The sequence below is a fragment of the Sebastes fasciatus genome, chromosome 8 (assembly GCF_043250625.1).
Source record: "Sebastes fasciatus isolate fSebFas1 chromosome 8, fSebFas1.pri, whole genome shotgun sequence".
Lineage (NCBI taxonomy): Eukaryota > Metazoa > Chordata > Actinopteri > Perciformes > Sebastidae > Sebastes > Sebastes fasciatus.
Window position 1 is genome coordinate 15,543,844 of NC_133802.1, and position 18,197 is coordinate 15,562,040.

Sequence of the window (18,197 nt, forward strand, 5' to 3'; positions counted from 1 at the left end):
CGGAGTGAGTTTACGTGCGCGCGCGCAGAAGTTGTTGTAACCTCTCAAAGTTTGTTTTATACCTCGGCCCTGTGGAGGATGTCAAGCAGGGTTTACGTGTATGTGTGTGTATGTGTGTGTGTGTGTGTGTGTGTGTGTGTGTGTGTGTTTCTCACTGTTGGTCTTGGGCAGGTTCTTGTGGAACTCCTCTCTGTCGTCCTCATGGAGAATATTGTACACGCTGGTGTTGATGAGCTCCTCCTGTTTGTACTGCAGGTACTGCGTCACGTTGTCCGACACGAACACGATGCTGCCCTCCCGGTTCACCACAAACAGGAAGCCGTCCAGAGCCTGAGAGCACAGCGACAGGAAGTCACCACCCGCACAGTCGGCTGATCGAACCTTCAATAAATATACTCCGATTCGTTGCACTCACCTGCAGCAGGAGCGGCCCCAGGTGGTCCTTGTCGATGACCCCCTGACCCGTCGAGGACACGTCTGACTTCTGGACGTCGTCGTCGTTGGATGAAGCTTTTCCTGCAGGAGAGGAAAGGGAGGGGAAAGAGACGAAATGCATCACAAAAAAAACCCAAACAGCCATTTCAAGCCCAGCTGCCAACAAAGAAGCAAAAAAAAGAGCAAAGGAGAAACACAAGGAGAGAGCAACGATACCTGAAAGTGGAGGAAACAGCCAGTTATTCACTAATCTAGCTGCGCCAGCAGGGGGCAGCGTTTCTCAATCTTCACTTTCAATGTTTCTTTTTTATTTATTTAAAACTACAGGTGAGGAGGGAGACGGACGGAGGCAGGTTTCTCTGAGGAGCCCGTCAGGAGGAGTAGAGGGCTGGGAGCATGTGGAGCAGGTAGCAGCCGTCCTCTTGCTTTATATTCAGTGTCAGACTCTGAGGGACTGTCTGGTAGGCTGGGGCTGAGAGAGAGAGAGCGCGGGAGAGAGCTAGAGAGGCTCTGGAAGCTGTAATGGTGCAGGGGCAGGAGCTGAGGCACCTGAATTAATGGAGGGGCTGAGGCTGAGAGAGGGAAAGACAGACAGAGAGAGAGAGAGACAGACAGACAGGAAGGACCGGAGCTGAACCGGAGGGATGAGGACGGAGACGATGCTGACAGAAAACGGCTGGCGTTCGGGTTGTTGTATTAATGCAGGGCTTGGTCTGAGAAAGAGGCGGGGGCTGCTCGGCTACAGGAATCATTCTATCTGATTAGCTCCCAAGGGGCACAGATACCCACACAAAGAAAAAAAAAGCCATTGCTGCCTACATCCAGGCACTGTGGAGCTAAGTAGAGACGGACTGAGAGGAAGAGGCAGAGGAAGGAGACATAAACAGAGCGAGCGTGAGACAGAAAGAGAGAGGCTGCACTCCATCAGTTCACTCAATATCTTAAGATGCTGGGAGCAAAACCTGAAGATGCTGCAACTCATTGTGCTGCAATACAGATGAGAGGGGGGGGGAAGGAGAGAAGAAGAGGAGGAAGACGAGCAGAGCACATTAAATCCAAGTGAGATGAAAAACAGGAGTGATTGGTGGAGAAAAGAGTGAATATGAAGACGGGCAGAAAGAGCAACTGAAAGTGAGAAGAGGAGAAGAGGAACAGGTAGAAGGCAAGAGACGAGTCTAAACGCCCGTGTCATTGCTGTCTTCACTTCCTGTAACTATGGCAACCTGTCAGCAGCCAGTCAGGGCCAGCTGTAGCCTCTTCCCCTTCCTGTCGAGGTGGCAGACGCTGACTGAGCCGTGCAGAGACGCAAGAACAAAATTCACCCCTGATCCCGTGAAATTCACCTTGAATGAAGAAATTCATACTGACACACACGCACACACACACACAGGTCCGAATGTAGGAGTTAAAATATGTCCATCTTGTATCTGCGAAGCAGGAATCTCAGCCTGAAGCTTTTGAAATTGTTCGCTGTGGAAATGACCGGAGACAGAAGTGTGACAACGGCAGCTGTAACAGAACTAATAATTTGGCAGTTCAGCAGAATGGATGGGCATGTGATTACCTGCAAACGTCCAATTAAACAGCCCCTGGCGAGGGCAGCACACAGCTGTGCGTGCCCATAACACACACACACACACACGCACATACACACACTCACGAATGACAGGTTCACAAAGCATTGCCAATGTTTCCTCCCAAACATAAACAGTTGAGGCTGTGAAATTTGTGGGAGATGAATGACTGATTCGTCCTTGCACCTGGACTCTGAGGAGGCTCGTGCGTATGTGTGTGAGTGTCCAGCTGTCTGTTCCCCACTCTCCTCATCACCTTTCCCAATGTTTCCTACACTCACTCCTCAACAGTCCATCCGACTTGTGGTGTACCTGTCCAACTCCAGCTCTCAGTCGCCTTTAGGATTTCAGACAACTGTGTCCACTCACCCTGCTCTTTGATCTGGCGGATCTGGCGCACCGTCTCTTTGAGGATAGCACATTTGTCTGGTTTGACGTTGAAGCTGTCGATGTCGCCGAGGTTGGCAGAGATCAGCTCCGCCAGCTCCTCTATGTATTTGCTCTCCTGCTCCCGTCGCTTCCTGTCACACCTGCAGGGGGCAATGTGCAAAGATTAAAGCCGACGCTGACTGCTAACTGATTGCTTTTTGGGCACACATTAGATTTAAGAGTTTGTCCAGCAAAAAAACATTCTAGTAGAGGTTGATATTGTAGCTGGAGCACATTGACTGGGTTTTTGAGAGCTGCACCTTTAAGTCATTTACTGATAGTGGTAACCGGACAGTACTGATCAATACCACTCTGAAGTCTGTACGCTAAATATGAAGCTACAGCCAGCAGCGGGTTAGCTTAGGTTTTGGCCATGGATGTATAAAGAGAACTGGATACAGCGTTGTAGGCGGACTCCCGTTCATTCCTATGAGATTTGCTCAGTCGTGAATGAAGCCAAAATGATTTCACTGATAAGGTACCCGGATCATCCGGCGACCTTCTGCATCTATTGGGCTCATAGAGCAGGCGCAGTAGCGTTTCCTTTAACTCCGCCTCACAGCCCTCGGTCCAGCCTCGGTCTGGGTCTCATTCACATGAACGTAGGAAGGGAAATAACTCTGGATTCAGCTATTAGTGCGTTTTACAACTTTTAGGTCCTAATGAATTAAATAAGGACTATTCAAGTGTTGTACTGAGAAGCTGATTTACCGGAAAAAAAAATTATCCGCAGAGTTACAGACGTCTCTGTCCCAATGTAAGTCTATGGGAAAAAGTTTTTTTGGGCCCAATGGCATCACATGACGGACACGGACGTTGTAATTCCAGAGTTTGGCGAAAATTTGCTTCAAAGTCCGGCGCTCTTCCTGGGGGCTTTGTTTTTGGAGGGGGGTTATGTGCTGGACTATCTCTTGGCCGGGTGCAGTGACTTGCTGAAGTCACTGTTGGTTGCCTAGCAACTAGAGTGCAGCTCAGGGCCATATTTTTCTGTCTGAACCCGACCCGAGTCCGAGAGAGTAGTAAGTAACCGAGCCCGACCCGAACGTTATTCTGTTTTTTATGTCCGAACTGACCAGAGACAAACACAGGTAATGTAAGCTGAAGCACTGAGTTTGTGTGACCCTGTCACGTTATGGTTGTTACCATGGTTACAGTACTTATTTACAGCCACGTAAATAACAAACACCAACACAGACAGTAGGTCCATCATTTTTTATTTATTTTTACACTATATTTTCACTAAAAAGACTTGAAGCACCACGTCAAGTAGGCCGAAGCCGACCCGAACATCTTTTGTAAATATTTATTACACGGATTTGTTGAAGACTCAGTTCTGATTGGTCAATCACGGCGTTCTATGGGCTGTTATTTCTTTATAACAGACCGTTGCTATGTAGGTCGAACACTGGCGGACCATTTTAGTGTCAAATTATTGATTTCTTAAGTAGGTAGCCGTGTAATAAGCGGGGGTTCACATCGCCCTATCGGAGTTTATTTCACAACAATGACCAGCTCGCTGCACATTATCCCTTACTTGTCTACTTGTCTGAGCCCGGCCTGACCTGTCGGGGTCGGGTATCCACACTCTACTAGCAACCTGACGGTGATGACAAGACTCCAGGAAGTCACTGCACATACCAAGAAATAGTCCAACATTTCATTTTTCCACTTCGTTTTTTGTACGGATTAAACAAATGAGATGTAACGTGTTAGTTACTGAGCTCTAGAGGTGCTGGTAGGCAGATTTTTTTTTAACCTTTGGACAGAGCCAGGCTAGCTGTTTCTAGTCTTTATGTTAAGCTACGCTAATCGTCTTCATGTTTAGCGTACAGAATGGTATCTATCTTCCCGTCTAACTCTCTGCATGAAAGCAAATAAGCGTATTTCACAAAATGCCTCACTTTATTTTCTGCCTTTTTATGTTGTATTCTATTTACGTTTCAATCCCACTTTTGTGACCTGATGAAAATCCTACTGGGATCTAAATGTCTACTGAACATCTAAAACTACTTACACTATTTTTGCACACATTTAGGTTCCTACTCATCTCAGCACACAAAGGAGGCCCGGCCTGGAGAAGCCACTGACCCAGTAGCCCACTTTCCTTCATTTCCCCTCTCTAGTGCTGATCAGACACACTCACCCCAGACCAGGCGTGTCGCAAGTGGAGAGCTTGCGTTTCCGATTTTCCGAGCTCAGAGGCTCCATGGAGTTCTCCCCCAATCCGCTCATCGTGTACACATATCAGCACCTGAGAGGAAGGAGCACACACACACACATTACACAGGTGTAAACAAGGCTTTAATACAACAGAGGAGGGATTATATAGTCCCTTTTAGCCCTTTAGCTCTTATTATATACGTAATTGTGAAGGGAAGAAGACATGGGAATCATCCTTTTGAACTCAGCAAAAAATAACCAATACAGAGGCAGCTTGTAAAGTGGATACGGTGCAAAACAGTACACAGCAGAGTCAAATATGCTTATATCATGCAAATCGTATTCTCCTGGCAGAGACTGACGAACATAAACATGTCTCGTCTTCCTCCTCCTCCTCCTCCTCCTCCTCAGAAAAAGAGAGTAAGCATGTGAGGTTGTGTTTGTTTGTGTGTGTGGGCCTGTGCATGTATGAGTTCATCAGCTCATATGGTGCATCCACACACACACACACATACACACACAGGATTAGCAGTGTCTCTGATGATAAGCCACGCTGCACAACTAACCCCGTTAGACAGCCGTCTGTCTCCCATAATGCATCACATTTCGTCTCCAGGAAGTGAGCTGATAAAGGTTGTGGGGAAGAGAGAGGCAGATGGGACGAAAGGAGGCGAAGAGGAGGAGGAGGAGAGGGGAAGGAACGGAAGAAATAAGGGAGGGAGGGAGACGCCGTCGCTGTGAAGTGAGCTCTGATTGGTCACTTTCTTTGCCACAGTGACAGCGGCTGACACTGGGGAAAGGTAGGAGGGAGGGAGGGAGGGAGAGAGGGAGGGAAAAGAGGATGGAGGAAGGGAGGGAAAGTAAATGAAGGGGAGAGAGAGAGAGAGAGCAGAAATATAGTGGGAGATATACAGAGTAAATGTAGAGGAAGAAAATATACAGGGGGGGGAATCAGAGCAAAAAGAGGCGGAGGCAGTGGGAGGGAGCGAGCTGAGAGAAAGAGAGATAAAGGCATGTCAAAGAAAGATGGGAGGGAGGGAAGGGGAACAGGTGAGAGGGGGAGGAATCAGAGGAGGAGATGTAACATTCAGACTGTCTGGTGTGTGTTTTGAATGCATGTGTGGTGCACACAGAGTGGGCTGAAAGCTTCCAGTACCCCTCTTAACCTTCACAGCCAGAGCAGCTTTTTCATTCCATTGATTACATGGTTATCCTCTGACCAGAGCGCTGCCTCTCCTGCATAGCAAATCAGGCCAACGGCAGGGGAGAGATGCCGGCCTGTTATTTAATCACCATGCACCATCATCTCATGCTCCTTCTGGTGGGATCAGAGCAAAACGTCTGATTGCGTTCCTTTTTTTTTTTGGTTCTTGGATAGAGACCGTTCTAATCTTCAGTTGCGCGCTCTCAGCACGCAAAGAAGATCCAGCTGAAACACGCAGTGAACACACCTTCTTATTGAGACAGAATCAATGTGCTTTCATGCCATGTCTTCAAGACCAGGTGAAACACAAGTGTATTCCCTCGCAAGACAACAACGGGGAATACTCAAAAACAAGAGATGCTCTGAAGACATCCCTCCCGCTTTGAGTTTCTTTCAGATTTCTCTTTTAATCTCTCCCTTGAGTACCTCCCATCTGACTGTCTGTCTGTCTGACTGTCTCGTTGCCATTGTCTGCTTGCCTACCTGCTCCTCTTCTTGCCTATCCTCCTGTCTACCTGCCTCATCGTTAGACAAAACCCCCGCTCTCTGTTGTCTGATGAAACCTACCACAAGGGAGACGAGGAGCAGAGGAGGCAAAAAGCAGAGAGGGGGGGGAGGCACAAAGTCTGAGGGTTCAGAACTCGAAGAGCCAAAGCAAAGTGTTTGAGTGAAACTCCCGTCTTTGCTCCTCCGACGATCCAGCCCACCCGCCCGCCTGGCGGCCTATTGATGGAGTTCTCAAAGGGGGAGTTGCTCTAATTGCAGAGTGAATGAGGCGGCCCCCGAGAATGGTTGATTAGGAGGCTGCTGAATGCCCCAGGGAAATGGGTCACCTCCAGCCTGGCGCGGGCCGCCCGCTTTTCCAGTGCAGGGAGAAAGTCAATTACACGCCACAGGCAGTGTGGGGCCTGGTGGCTGAGAGGCAGCGGGGCTGCGGTGGGCACAATATAGCAGCAGGGGGCGGTGGGAATGAGACGCCTAAAGAGGGAAATGGGAGAGGGTGATGGCAGTATGGAGGGCAGCGAGAGGGACAGGAGAGATGGGCAAGAAGATGGCAATTTAAGGGAGAAAGATTGAGGCGCAGTAGATTTGACAGAGTGAAAAGTAGTACCTGGGTTAATGCACATTTTGAATTAGAGCATTAGGGACATTTGAATGGAAAAAGTCTTGGCTGAGGTGGAAAAGTTGTGGAGAAGATGTACAAAATGATGATGGAAACGACACATATGTCGACAGAGGAAGCAAATTAATCAATGTAAATGACAAACAAACACCTTTATTCCTTGTATTTAAACATAAATAAATACAAGGGATGGACCATTATAGCAGATGGTTACAGTTATACAGTTAGATCTGGGAGAAAAGACTGCTCCTCAACAATCCAAGCAGCAACAGTGATCCTACTGGTAAAACTAACACCTTTAAACACATATGAACATTAACTATTAGTTAGATATACCACCAAAATCTTAGCTCTCAGCATGAACAGGAGGAGGCGGTTGGGGGTGGTGAAGGGAGGGCAGAATGCCGCTGATATGATGGTATCAGTGTGTGTCAAGTGTCATCATACATCTGTATGAATAGGATTGTACAAACTCTCTCCCACTCTTCATATTATATACAGCACATCATGGAAATACACTTTGATTCTGATGTGCTTAAAATATACCCTGCTTAGTTGGAAGCACACCTAGCATGTTAACAAAGAGCTTAATAGGCAAATTGGAGTGGAAATTCAGTGGAAAAGGAAGACGTCATTCATGACACCACAACCAAGAGAAACAAACAGACTCCTCCGACCACACAGCTCCTGATCAGCTGCATGTTACGTCTATAGATAAAATCATATAGTTGAAGATGACTCAAAGACATGAATCAGGGCCAGAGGTAATAAGCTGTTGATCAAAGTGCTTATTTGTTGTGGCTCGGCCAGAGAAACGAATAAGAACAGGAAGTAGAATTTAGCTCCCATCAGATTGAGCCGTCATGGGAGAGTCTCCTGCTATACAGGTGAGTGCACCCATCAGGTAAACAGCTCTGGATCGTTCACACTAAAGTGTGACCCGGTTCTCAACTCTGATCTTGACCCGAGCGATTTCAAGGGGTCACCGCCTTCACGCTGACAGTTGACCCACATATTTTCCGGGTCATTAGACGGGTGTGAAAGGAGGATCACTCAGGTCAACGGCGCTGTGGCATCACCTGGGGTGAAGCTAAACTCCTGAGGTCTGATACAGGACAGCAGCCTGCCAGTGACCCCGCAGCCTGGAGCCCAGTGGGAGCACTGCTCACCAGGAGGCACAGACTTTGTGGCAAAACCAGAGAAAACAGTTCACCTCATAAACTAGATTGCAATCCAATCCCAGTTAAATTCACGTGCTTCGGGGCAAACAAATATCCCCTTTAATCAACACTTTGTTTCCATGACAAGGTACCGTGAACACTGAAAGCCACATTTCTATGACATTTACTGTCATAGTTCCCAGAGGATTTCTTGTTGACCTACTGACCTTCCTCTAGCCCCACAGTCAGGCCAAGTTTCCTCTTGCATACAGGAAATATCAATGTTTATCTAAAGCCCTTCTCAGACATGGAATACGTAACATTGCTGGCCTCATTTATTTGTTAAAGTGACAGCATTTTCTCATTCAGACATAGACGTCTTTCTCGTGACTTCATCCAGACACCACGGGACGGAGCCACAACATGTGCGATATTTGGCAAAAAGTTTAATTCCCATTAATTCCCATGTTTCCTCCATGCAGTCTTTATGTTGTTTATTTTGAATAGATGCATGTGAGATTCCAAACTCAAGGATTTCTGTCTTGTTTCAGCTATTTTTTGGAGAGAAATATCACAAACTGTTTCATTACAGCAAAAGAAAATGAAGTTTGCAAAGAGATTTGATTGTTTCTAACAATAACCCTGAAAAGGTTTGTAGAGTTTGTGGATGGAGGCTGATTCAAGGGGAGTTTGTAATTGCCTCCTTAGATGGATCCGATTCCTCCTGTCTGTCTTCCTACGCATATGATTCTGTAGTAGATACCGTGACTTTGTTTTATGTGTTTTAAATGTTTGAAACACTGTATTGCTGCTGTTCTTGCCAGGGATCCCTTGGAGAAGAGAGGTTTAATAATAAAATATAAGATATTAAAATATTCTATAAGAACTGTACTCTTTCACTCCGTGAATATTTTTTGTATACTTCGGTGTACACAATAAAAAACAAGCTGCAATAAGATGAGCCGCGCTTCATAACACTGGTGAGTTAAAGTCATGGACTCGAGGGGAGCCGAATATCAAAAGGATGAACGGCATCTAAAAACTGAAAGCAAAAACAAACAAAAAAAGGTTTTGGAAGACAAAGCAGAGAGACGACCGACTTCCCACGACAGGGTGAGTCACAGCAGAAAAAAAAAAGCCCAACGCAACAAACAAGAACGTGTCGGAAAGAGTTACTGAGAGCAGACGACGAGAGCACAGGAAAAACTGGCAAGAACAGACACAATCTAGACTTATCTTTAATCTGTGTTGCACTTAGTGTGTGCACAGGCAGGTTTATTTCTGTCTGAGCATCATCAGACACATCTTAGGTCCCCCGAGTGGATTCAGGGTCGAACTGAAACTCTTACAGTTTGTTGTGCACGAGAGCTTCAAGGTTAAAACTGAAAGTTTAGTAAATCTATTGAATAAATGGTTCTTTCTCTGTGGGTTGACTGAGTACGCTCATTCACTGTCTCTCAAACGCTGACAGGGCAGAATTGTGGCACCGGCTGCCATCAAACTTCCTGTGTGTTTGTGTGACAAGCGTCTCCATTCTTTCCTTTTTTGGGGGGGCGGAGGATGAGACCGTGGAGGCCGGACGGTTCGGGCAGGGCTGCTGGTTCTTGATGAGTACAGGGAGGAGCAGATAGGAAGGCAGAGGAAGGGAGGAAGGGGGAAGGAAGGTGACGGAGTTTGCAGGGCGGGCGCGCTCAGGCTGGGTGATGCAAATAGCCCCACAGTTGCCTCCCCCGCCTACCTGCCTGCCTGCCAGCCGCTGTTTCATAATCTCTGTTGACAAAACAGAGGCACACGGCCCTGGCATGGCCCTGTAAACTCACACCAGTGACACGACAAGAGCTGCTTTGCTCCGAGTGCTCGAGCCATAGACAGTCTTCACTGCTTTATGAGGGATAAAGAAGGAACTGGTTCCCAGTCCGCCTTCTGATTTAAACTGTTCTAATCCAGTAGAATAGATTTCAGGAGTATTTTCCCCTTCTGTAAATTCCCATTTCAGTGTTTTCTTTTTTATGATATCGTCAATGGTCCTCAACATTCAAGATTCAAAAGAGCTTTATTGTCATCGTCTCTGAATGACGTTGCACTTCATTGGAGTAGAAACTACATTGTCTTTGTCAAAGATAAAATAGCATTATAGCATGTAAACTTCTAGATTAGTTAATGATACTATTCCTATATGTTATTATGGCCATCAGTTTGAATTATTTCAATTTTGTGAGTGACTTTGGCATAGCGGATGGTAGGGCTGCATTATTCCATTAATTGTTTGTCTACAAAATGTCATAAAATAGTGAAACCCAGAGCCCAAGTTGACATATTATATTATATTATATCAGACTATGAAAAACAGCATTTTAGAAGCTGAAACCTGAGAATTTAATAGTATTTTTGCTTTTAAAAGTGACTTAAACAATTAAACGCTGATCAAAGTTGTTACAGTTTTATATTCTGTCAATCAACAAATCAATTAATCAAATACCATGCTGCTAACGGCATTATTCCTGCTGCCATTTTATGCATTCTAACTTTATTGTTGCAGGTATTATTATTATTTGAATGTATCTTTTTTTAACCATTAGAGCATTTTACAGTTTTTAATGATAAATGAGGCACATCTTTACATGTGTGAAGGCACTTTTATAATTCATCACACTTTATTCACTTCTCGCCAAGACTAATCAATTAGTTGTCAACTATTAAATTAATCGCTAACTATTTTGATAATCGATTAATTGGTTTGAGTTATTTTTTTTTAAGGAAAAAAAGGTTTAAATTCTCTGATTCCAGCTTCTTAAATATCAATATTTTCTGGTTTCTTTACTCCTCTATGACAGTAACGTCCAAGATGTAAACCTGGGCTTCGGGAAACACTGACTGACATGTTTCACCATTTTCTGACATTTTATAGACCAAACAACTAATCTATTAATTGAGAAAATTATCGACAGATAGACAATGAAAATAATGGTTAGTTGCAGCCCTACTTGCACTTTACAGCATTTGTTCTTTCTTATAGCTATATAAATTGTATCTGTTCTCATTGTGAGCACCACTGCACTGTACAGGTGCTGTGGTTCGTGCCAGTCAGAGGCACGAATCAGAGCTAAAGAAAAGTCAAAATGATTCATTGTTGCACCTGAGGAGAAAACACTGTCTGCACCGTGGTTGCCGAATTCATCCAAAACTGACCCAAAAGTAAAAATGATGTAACCTGCCGAATGTATCATCAGGTTTCTCTACAAAGTGTGTAATCGCCAGCGTTCAGCTGCAGCCGAATTTTTAAGTTCTGCGATTGGATATTTCTCCCCGTATGTTTGATGTGTACAGGCTTGTACCTTTGACTTTATATTACTCGAAGAAACAAATGCTTTCATGGCCAGCCAAGTCTCAGAAGTGCTCCACCTGCCAGTCACCTAACATTATCTATGGCGAACATGGACTTTTTTATTTCTTACATGAACTCTTTGCGGAAGAATCCAGGAGCCACCTGCCCCTCCTCATCTTCATCCTCTCTGGTTTTCTTCCTGTTCCATGTCCAGTAACCTACTTCCGTCTCTTACCGATCTGACTCTGCATACTATCACTCCTGCTATCTGTGCAGCTGCAAACGCATGTGTGGGACTGCACGTGAACGAAAGAGATTTTGGTCGAGTCTGGGCACATATATATATATATATATATATATACACGTGTGTGTGTGTGTGTGTGTGTTGTTGTCACCTGCAGAAGGGGGTAAAAGATTAATGCTCTCTTTCAGCCTCTGTGGCAGGTAGAGCACAAAGAATAATTTGATTTCTCCTCCTGTCTCCCTGCTGTCTTCCCACTCTTCATTTTCTCATCTGCCTGAAAATCATCTGCTCATCTCTCTTTGTTTGCCTCTCGTTACCACCACCACCGCCACTCTTTCTCCAAAACTATTCCAAAAAACCACCAACACCTCATAAAACATTTGCTCCGGAGAACACAAACTGTTCTCTTCGTCTCTGCGTTCAGGTCAGGAGGATGTTGCAAGAATGTGGCAACAACAAGAAACTGTCTCTGGCAAACCGCTCAACCTAAACCCAGCAGGCCGTTACCATGCCAACCATACGGGATGTTAGCCCACCTTGCGACGGCGCCCGAGATGATGGACGATCAGATCCCCCCTTCCCCTCTCTCTTGGGGCGTGGTCCTATGTGGGCTGGTCAATGGAGTCTGGATAGAGAGAGAAAAAAAAAAGAGAAAAAAGTTGAAGCTCAACAGTTTATTATAGAGACATTAATGAATAACAAGCAGCATTATCAATCAGCGGCCTGGAGACACACGTGCACAGGAAGCTGCATTAACAGCTTAATGAGCAGGAGGAACTGTAAGCCTTCGCTATGTGCTTTTGTCTTCATTACGGGCGCACATGGACAGAGAAAACGCACCGTGGCTCCTGTGCATTTGCATTAACACTCAGAACGCTCCCACAGCCAGACCAGCCACACACACGCACACACACACGAAAAGGGATGTTGAGACACAAGTTTTACAGGAAGCCAAACCGCCGAAACCTGAAAGTGACGACAGCATGCGACCCACCGACCACTCTAACTATAAAAGGTAAAAGAAAGTCCACTAAATGTGTGCTCCTGAGCCACACAACTGGATTTAAAACGTCAAGCCTTTATTGGCAAATATCTCTCATGCTTTGTGGACTCTGAGCAAGATTACGAAAACAGACTATTAGGCTAAATCACCGCTCTAATCCCAAAAGCACATAATAGGCTAATTTGTGTCCATTTAGATCCTGATAAGAAACAATACGTGTGTGTGTGTGTGTTTGGGCCACACTGAGTTGTTGTAGTAGCTCAAGTGTTCTGTGTGAACAATCACAAGAGTGTATCCCGTGGGGGTAAAGAGTGCGTAACCATGGAGAACGCTGGGCGTTTCCATGACACCCTGTCATCAGTGGAGCACGCCGCCAGGATGTCTCATGTTCATCTGTCACTGTGCCTCAGTGAGTGTGCCTGTGTGTATGAGTGTGGTAGAGATAAACTGTACTTTCATTTACATTACCAGGATGTGTGAGAGCGTCGTGACAGAGCGCACGTTTACAACCAAATATCTGGACACGCCTACATGAGCGTGTGTGTGTGTGTGTGTGTGTGTGTGTGTGTGTGTGTGTGTGTTTGTAGGGCTGACCTAAAGCGCAGCGTGCCCATGTTGTGTATGTTTGTGTGTGTGTGTTAGCGCGGCATTCACCGTCAGCGACCTGACCGCTGGCTGCACCCATGATTGGGAGCAGATGGGGGCTGTCGGTGTGTGTGTGTGTGTGTGTGTGTGTGTGTGTGTGTGTTAGGAGGAGGAGGAGGTGGTGGGTGCTCTAGTTTAGGTGATGTATGGACTCTCACACACCAACAAAGACCCTCCTTCAACCCGATGTGTTTCCTATTAATTGAAAGGGGAGAAAAATAGAGCCAGAGAATGACTGCTTAAGCAGGAATAATTTATAGCTCAGCTGCGAGAGAGTAAAGAGTAACTCACTCCATTTTTTGTGTAAAAGTTGTGGGGAGAAAGAAAAAAAAAAAGTAGTTCTCCTCTCCGTGCACGAGCCGGAACAAGAGAGCCTTCATTACTGCTCTTTGTGCTCACTTTGACACAGCCGTGAAAAACCAGAGTGAATAAAATGGTAGTTAACGGCATGTGGCGTTGCTCATACCGCCGTAAAGCCTTGAATATAAAAAGCAGTGTGAATGAGATGCAGAGGTTGAGTCTACGGAGCAACGTAGAGGCCTTTTTTACAGTCCTCCTCTCAACACACGTCTGTTGTGCTCTTCAATTACCCGTCACCAGACAGCTAAACAACCTTTTACTGTACGACTGTTTGTGCGCTCGATGCACTTGAGCAACACAATAAATATCTTACGCCGCAACATCTTCCTCTTGTTAAAGCGACACACTTTACAGGATGCAATAAAGATGCAGCCAGAGTTCACATTTTACTGTGGATGCTCATGCAGAAGCCATTAACTTCATGAACTTGAACTGCTCAGTGTACAGTAGAGAGGAGCGGATACAAAGTGGCAGAGATCGTATCTCCACGACAATTCGTACAGTACGAACCTAAAAGACTGATTTAACTCAGTGGTTTGTTGTGAGATTTCTTCCTCTTTCCATGTTATGATATTGCAGAACTCACTGCTGATGAATCAATGTTTTCTGGGCCTCTTTGTCCCTACGTTGCCCTATTACTCACTTAAAATTGGAGATTGTCAGACCTCTGTTAACCCCTTAAAACTCTATTCTGTCTTTCAGAGGTTGTTGCTGGCTGAGTTTTAAGTTTCAAGCTAGAGTGAAGATACTGAACATCAATGGGTTTAAAGCTGATAATTGGTATTCAGCTTAATTTGTTTGTGCATCAGCCAAAAACAATGCAAAATCATGCTTTGTTCCAAGAGGTATAGTGTCAAAAAATATTATAATGCATGTCAAACACAGGAAAAACTGCATTACACCTTGACTGAAGGGACTTATGGAAATATTTTCTTAACAAATCCACAAACTATTGTGTGAGTGAACAGGTCTGATTTACGGATTCTTTCATTGTATTACAATTTCTGTGTCGTCGAGCCCAAAGAAAAACATGTGCTCCAGTTTCCTTCTTTCATGGACGGTGATCTACCCTGACCTGTCCTCCTCAACACATACAGTAGAGCTGTATGATTACAGCACCTTCATTGAGCTGTTATATTGTGTTGTAAAGTGTTTCTGTCACTTAATCTGAATGCAGCCGCGTGCTGAGCAGAAACTGAACACACTTTTCTCAGCTTGCGTGTTAGTGAGGAGTGTAAAGCTGCACACAGTCGAGAATCAGGCCTGATAAGATAAAGATGGTGAAACTGCACACATTTCCTCCTCTGACACCTTCAGCTGGACCAGGAAGAAAACTGAAAGTCACACGGAACAACTGTGTGAAAGAGAGAGAGAGACAACATCTTTCTTTGGGTAACAAAGTCCATTTGAGGCTAATCAGACAGAGTGTGATATTTCTCAAGATCCATTCAGGTTATTGGACAAACTGAGACAAAGATTTGATACCTGTGGTGACAGATCGGGATCCTACCTGGACCCTATTAGAAGGAGGATAAGTGGGCGTTCACATAATGAAAGACAGTCCTGTGTTAATAAAAATACAATGGACATAAGGGATATAAATCCACAACCACATGCTTATCAGATGTGAAAACACTACGCAGCGGTTTGTAAAACTACTAGACAGGATTTGGTCAAGTTATCACGAGGCAAACATTTTATCTTTCATTGCTGCAATCGTGAAGTAAAAACTTGAAATGTGACTCTTATGTTACAAGGTGATCTTACCAGGAATGTGTGCTTGGCAAATGCAGCAGCGTCTTGCCAGGTGACGTTAGGTTGCAGCAAAAGTTGAGTAACGCTAAACTTTACTAGGAACTGTGAGGACCCTTGTTAGCACAAAAAAACATTTTATGAAAAACGAATGTGCAGCCTTTTATATGAGATTGTTGTTGACACGTGGCAAAATTAAAGGGTATTTAAAGGGTAATTAAGGGTAATAAGCAGTCAGCACACCACTGCAACCAAAACCATATACTTTGAATCCAGTATTGAATCTTCTTATTGAATCCAAATCCTTTTGAATCCCTTATCAAATCTGATTAGGTTTAACCTTCCACCATTTACAATTAACTAAAGTTATAAATAACTAAAACTCGAAGATACAAATATTAGCCTATTGCAAATATATCGTATCAGTGTACACATCAGTGTACAGAAAACTAGATTTGAGGGTTATTTAGAAACAGTGTCTATATTACTGTACATAGTCAATGCTCAGTATTTGTCCAGGTCACAAAAACTAATTTAAAAGATCTGTATCAAGATTGTTTGTTTAAAAAATATTTCTATCGATCGATATATCGTTAATAAATGCCGATATCGGTATCTGCCTCAAAAACTCCAGTATCAGCTGCTTTTGCCCTCTGCTAATAAAAAAGGAGAAGAGAGGAGATTCAAAAGGAGATCGTTGCTGTCTGGGTATTTCGCCAAACAGGATCAAAAAACAGCCCTGCGCACGCTAAAATGAGTTTTATTTGCGTATACTTTAAACACACCCTTTAAAAGAGCATTCATGTCCAGCCAAAAGGATCTGCGCCTTTAAGGAACATCTTCAGGCGACTGACAGATAGGCAAATTAAATTCAGGCACATCCACTAGTTGTTTCTTTGTGAGCTTTTCCCTCTTCTTCTAACTGTCTCTCTGTTTTTTATAACAGGATTTTTCTCTCCATGTGTCCGTCTTCTGTAATGACTGTGAATAAGGGAAATTGTGAGCGCTGGCCAGCATACACAACGGCACAGTGAAGAACGCATAAAAGTACATTGTGTGTAAGTGTGTGTACTCTGGGTAACTTCGCCCCGGACCCCTCCAACAGATCCAGCACTCACACTGGAGCAAAATGGGAGCCAAGCCACATCTTGGGACCCCGCCTCCCCTTAAACAAATCAGGCCACAGAGGCTAATAAAAAAAACTCCAAGTCCACTGCTCGTCTCCTCAGACGAGGGGGTACCGAAGAGGGGAGCCGTACTCAGCTATAACCCGCTCCGTCTGCAATGAAGTCGTACAAGACGTACAAAAGGTGCCAGTCTCTCCACTGTCTCCATCATCATCCCAACCCCCTTTTCTTTGCTGTTAAACAGCACTTTGATGTTATATTGTTCTTAACTAGCCACGCTTTAAAAAAAAACACTCATTGAAAACAAATTGCTTCTTAGTTCAGTGACAAAGTGAGCGTGAACTTTCCATCTTTAGACCAATTACCGCTATCATAGCACACAGCCTGCTGCTTCAAACTTCACACTTCAGAGAGGGATAAGAGGAGGGGGTGGAGGATGAAGAGAAGTGGAGGGGAAGCGTCTGGCTCAGGGCAGAAAATAGGCCAGGGGGGTCTAAAAACTAAAACTCATCCAGCCGTCCAGGGTGTGTCTGCTGTAGGCTGCCATCAAACATGCATTTACATATTCAAAAAAGGAAACAGGCGTTTGCATGAGTCATCCTTTCCAAGAAGGTAGAGGAAACCAGACTGCACCACGCTACAGTATCACAACAATGAATCTGCAGGCACACAAGCAGCTAACTAAACTCTCAGAAAGGACAAACCGTAAAAAAAAAAATGATTGTATTAGGTTTTTGTAATAATAGCTCAAGGCCACTTTAAAATGACTTTACGGTGCAACATCTGTTTTGAGTACAGGCTGACACTCAATGTAATAAAACGGGCAATTTTCTTCTCTTAGAATTCACAGGGTATCAAATACAGTAAGACCGCGTTTGAAGATCAAAAAACGAGGGGATCACTGTGCACATGCAGCGCTACGCCTCAATACTGCTTTATTTCTGTTTATATTCTTATTTCTCCCGATGAACTTTGACTACTATTGGAAAGACAAATCGTGTGCCACCTGACTGGGGTTATCTGTGGCGTTGTGCCGAATAGTTAAGGTTAGGCATTGATAAAGAATAGTTAAGGTTAGGCATTGATAAAGAATAGTTACGGTTAGGCATTGATACAGAATAGTTAAGGTTAGGCATTGATACAGAATAGTTAAGGTTAGGCATTGATAAAGAATAGTTAAGGTTAGGCATTGATATAGAATAGTTAAGGTTAGGCATTGATACAGAATAGTTAAGGTTAGGCATTGATACAGAATAGTTAAGGTTAGGCATTGATACAGAATAGTTAAGGTTAGGCATTGATATAGAATAGTTAAGGTTAGGCATTGATATAGAATAGTTAAGGTTAGGCATTGATACAGAATAGTTAAGGTTAGGCATTGATATAGAATAGTTAAGGTTAGGCATTGATACAGAATAGTTAAGGTTAGGCATTGATACAGAATAGTTAAGGTTAGGCATTGATACAGAATAGTTAAGGTTAGGCATTGATACAGAATAGTTAAGGTTAGGCATTGATAAAGAATAGTTACGGTTAGGCATTGATACAGAATAGTTAAGGTTAGGCATTGATACAGAATAGTTAAGGTTAGGCATTGATACAGAATAGTTAAGGTTAGGCATTGATACAGAATAGTTAAGGTTAGGCATTGATATA

At 44.3% G+C, this 18,197-nt stretch overlaps 1 protein-coding gene across 2 annotated transcripts in view; it reads right to left on the reverse strand.

Annotated features, from left to right (window-relative positions):
• The window catches only part of LOC141772611 (nuclear receptor coactivator 3-like), a 66,783-nt gene that overhangs the window by 14,886 nt on the left and 33,700 nt on the right, over positions 1-18,197 (reverse strand). Inside the window, exons 2-6 of one of the 2 annotated variants that reach the window (XM_074643775.1) lie at positions 12,191-12,279; positions 4,582-4,689; positions 2,379-2,539; positions 416-516; positions 156-330 (exon numbers count right to left, since the gene is read on the reverse strand). In XM_074643775.1, the coding sequence (XP_074499876.1) occupies positions 156-330; positions 416-516; positions 2,379-2,539; positions 4,582-4,670 (526 nt within the window). In that variant the 5' untranslated portion in view covers positions 4,671-4,689; positions 12,191-12,279. Of the gene's footprint in view, positions 1-155; positions 331-415; positions 517-2,378; positions 2,540-4,581; positions 4,738-12,175; positions 12,280-18,197 lie in introns of both variants that reach the window. The other variant, XM_074643776.1, reaches the window with a different exon arrangement.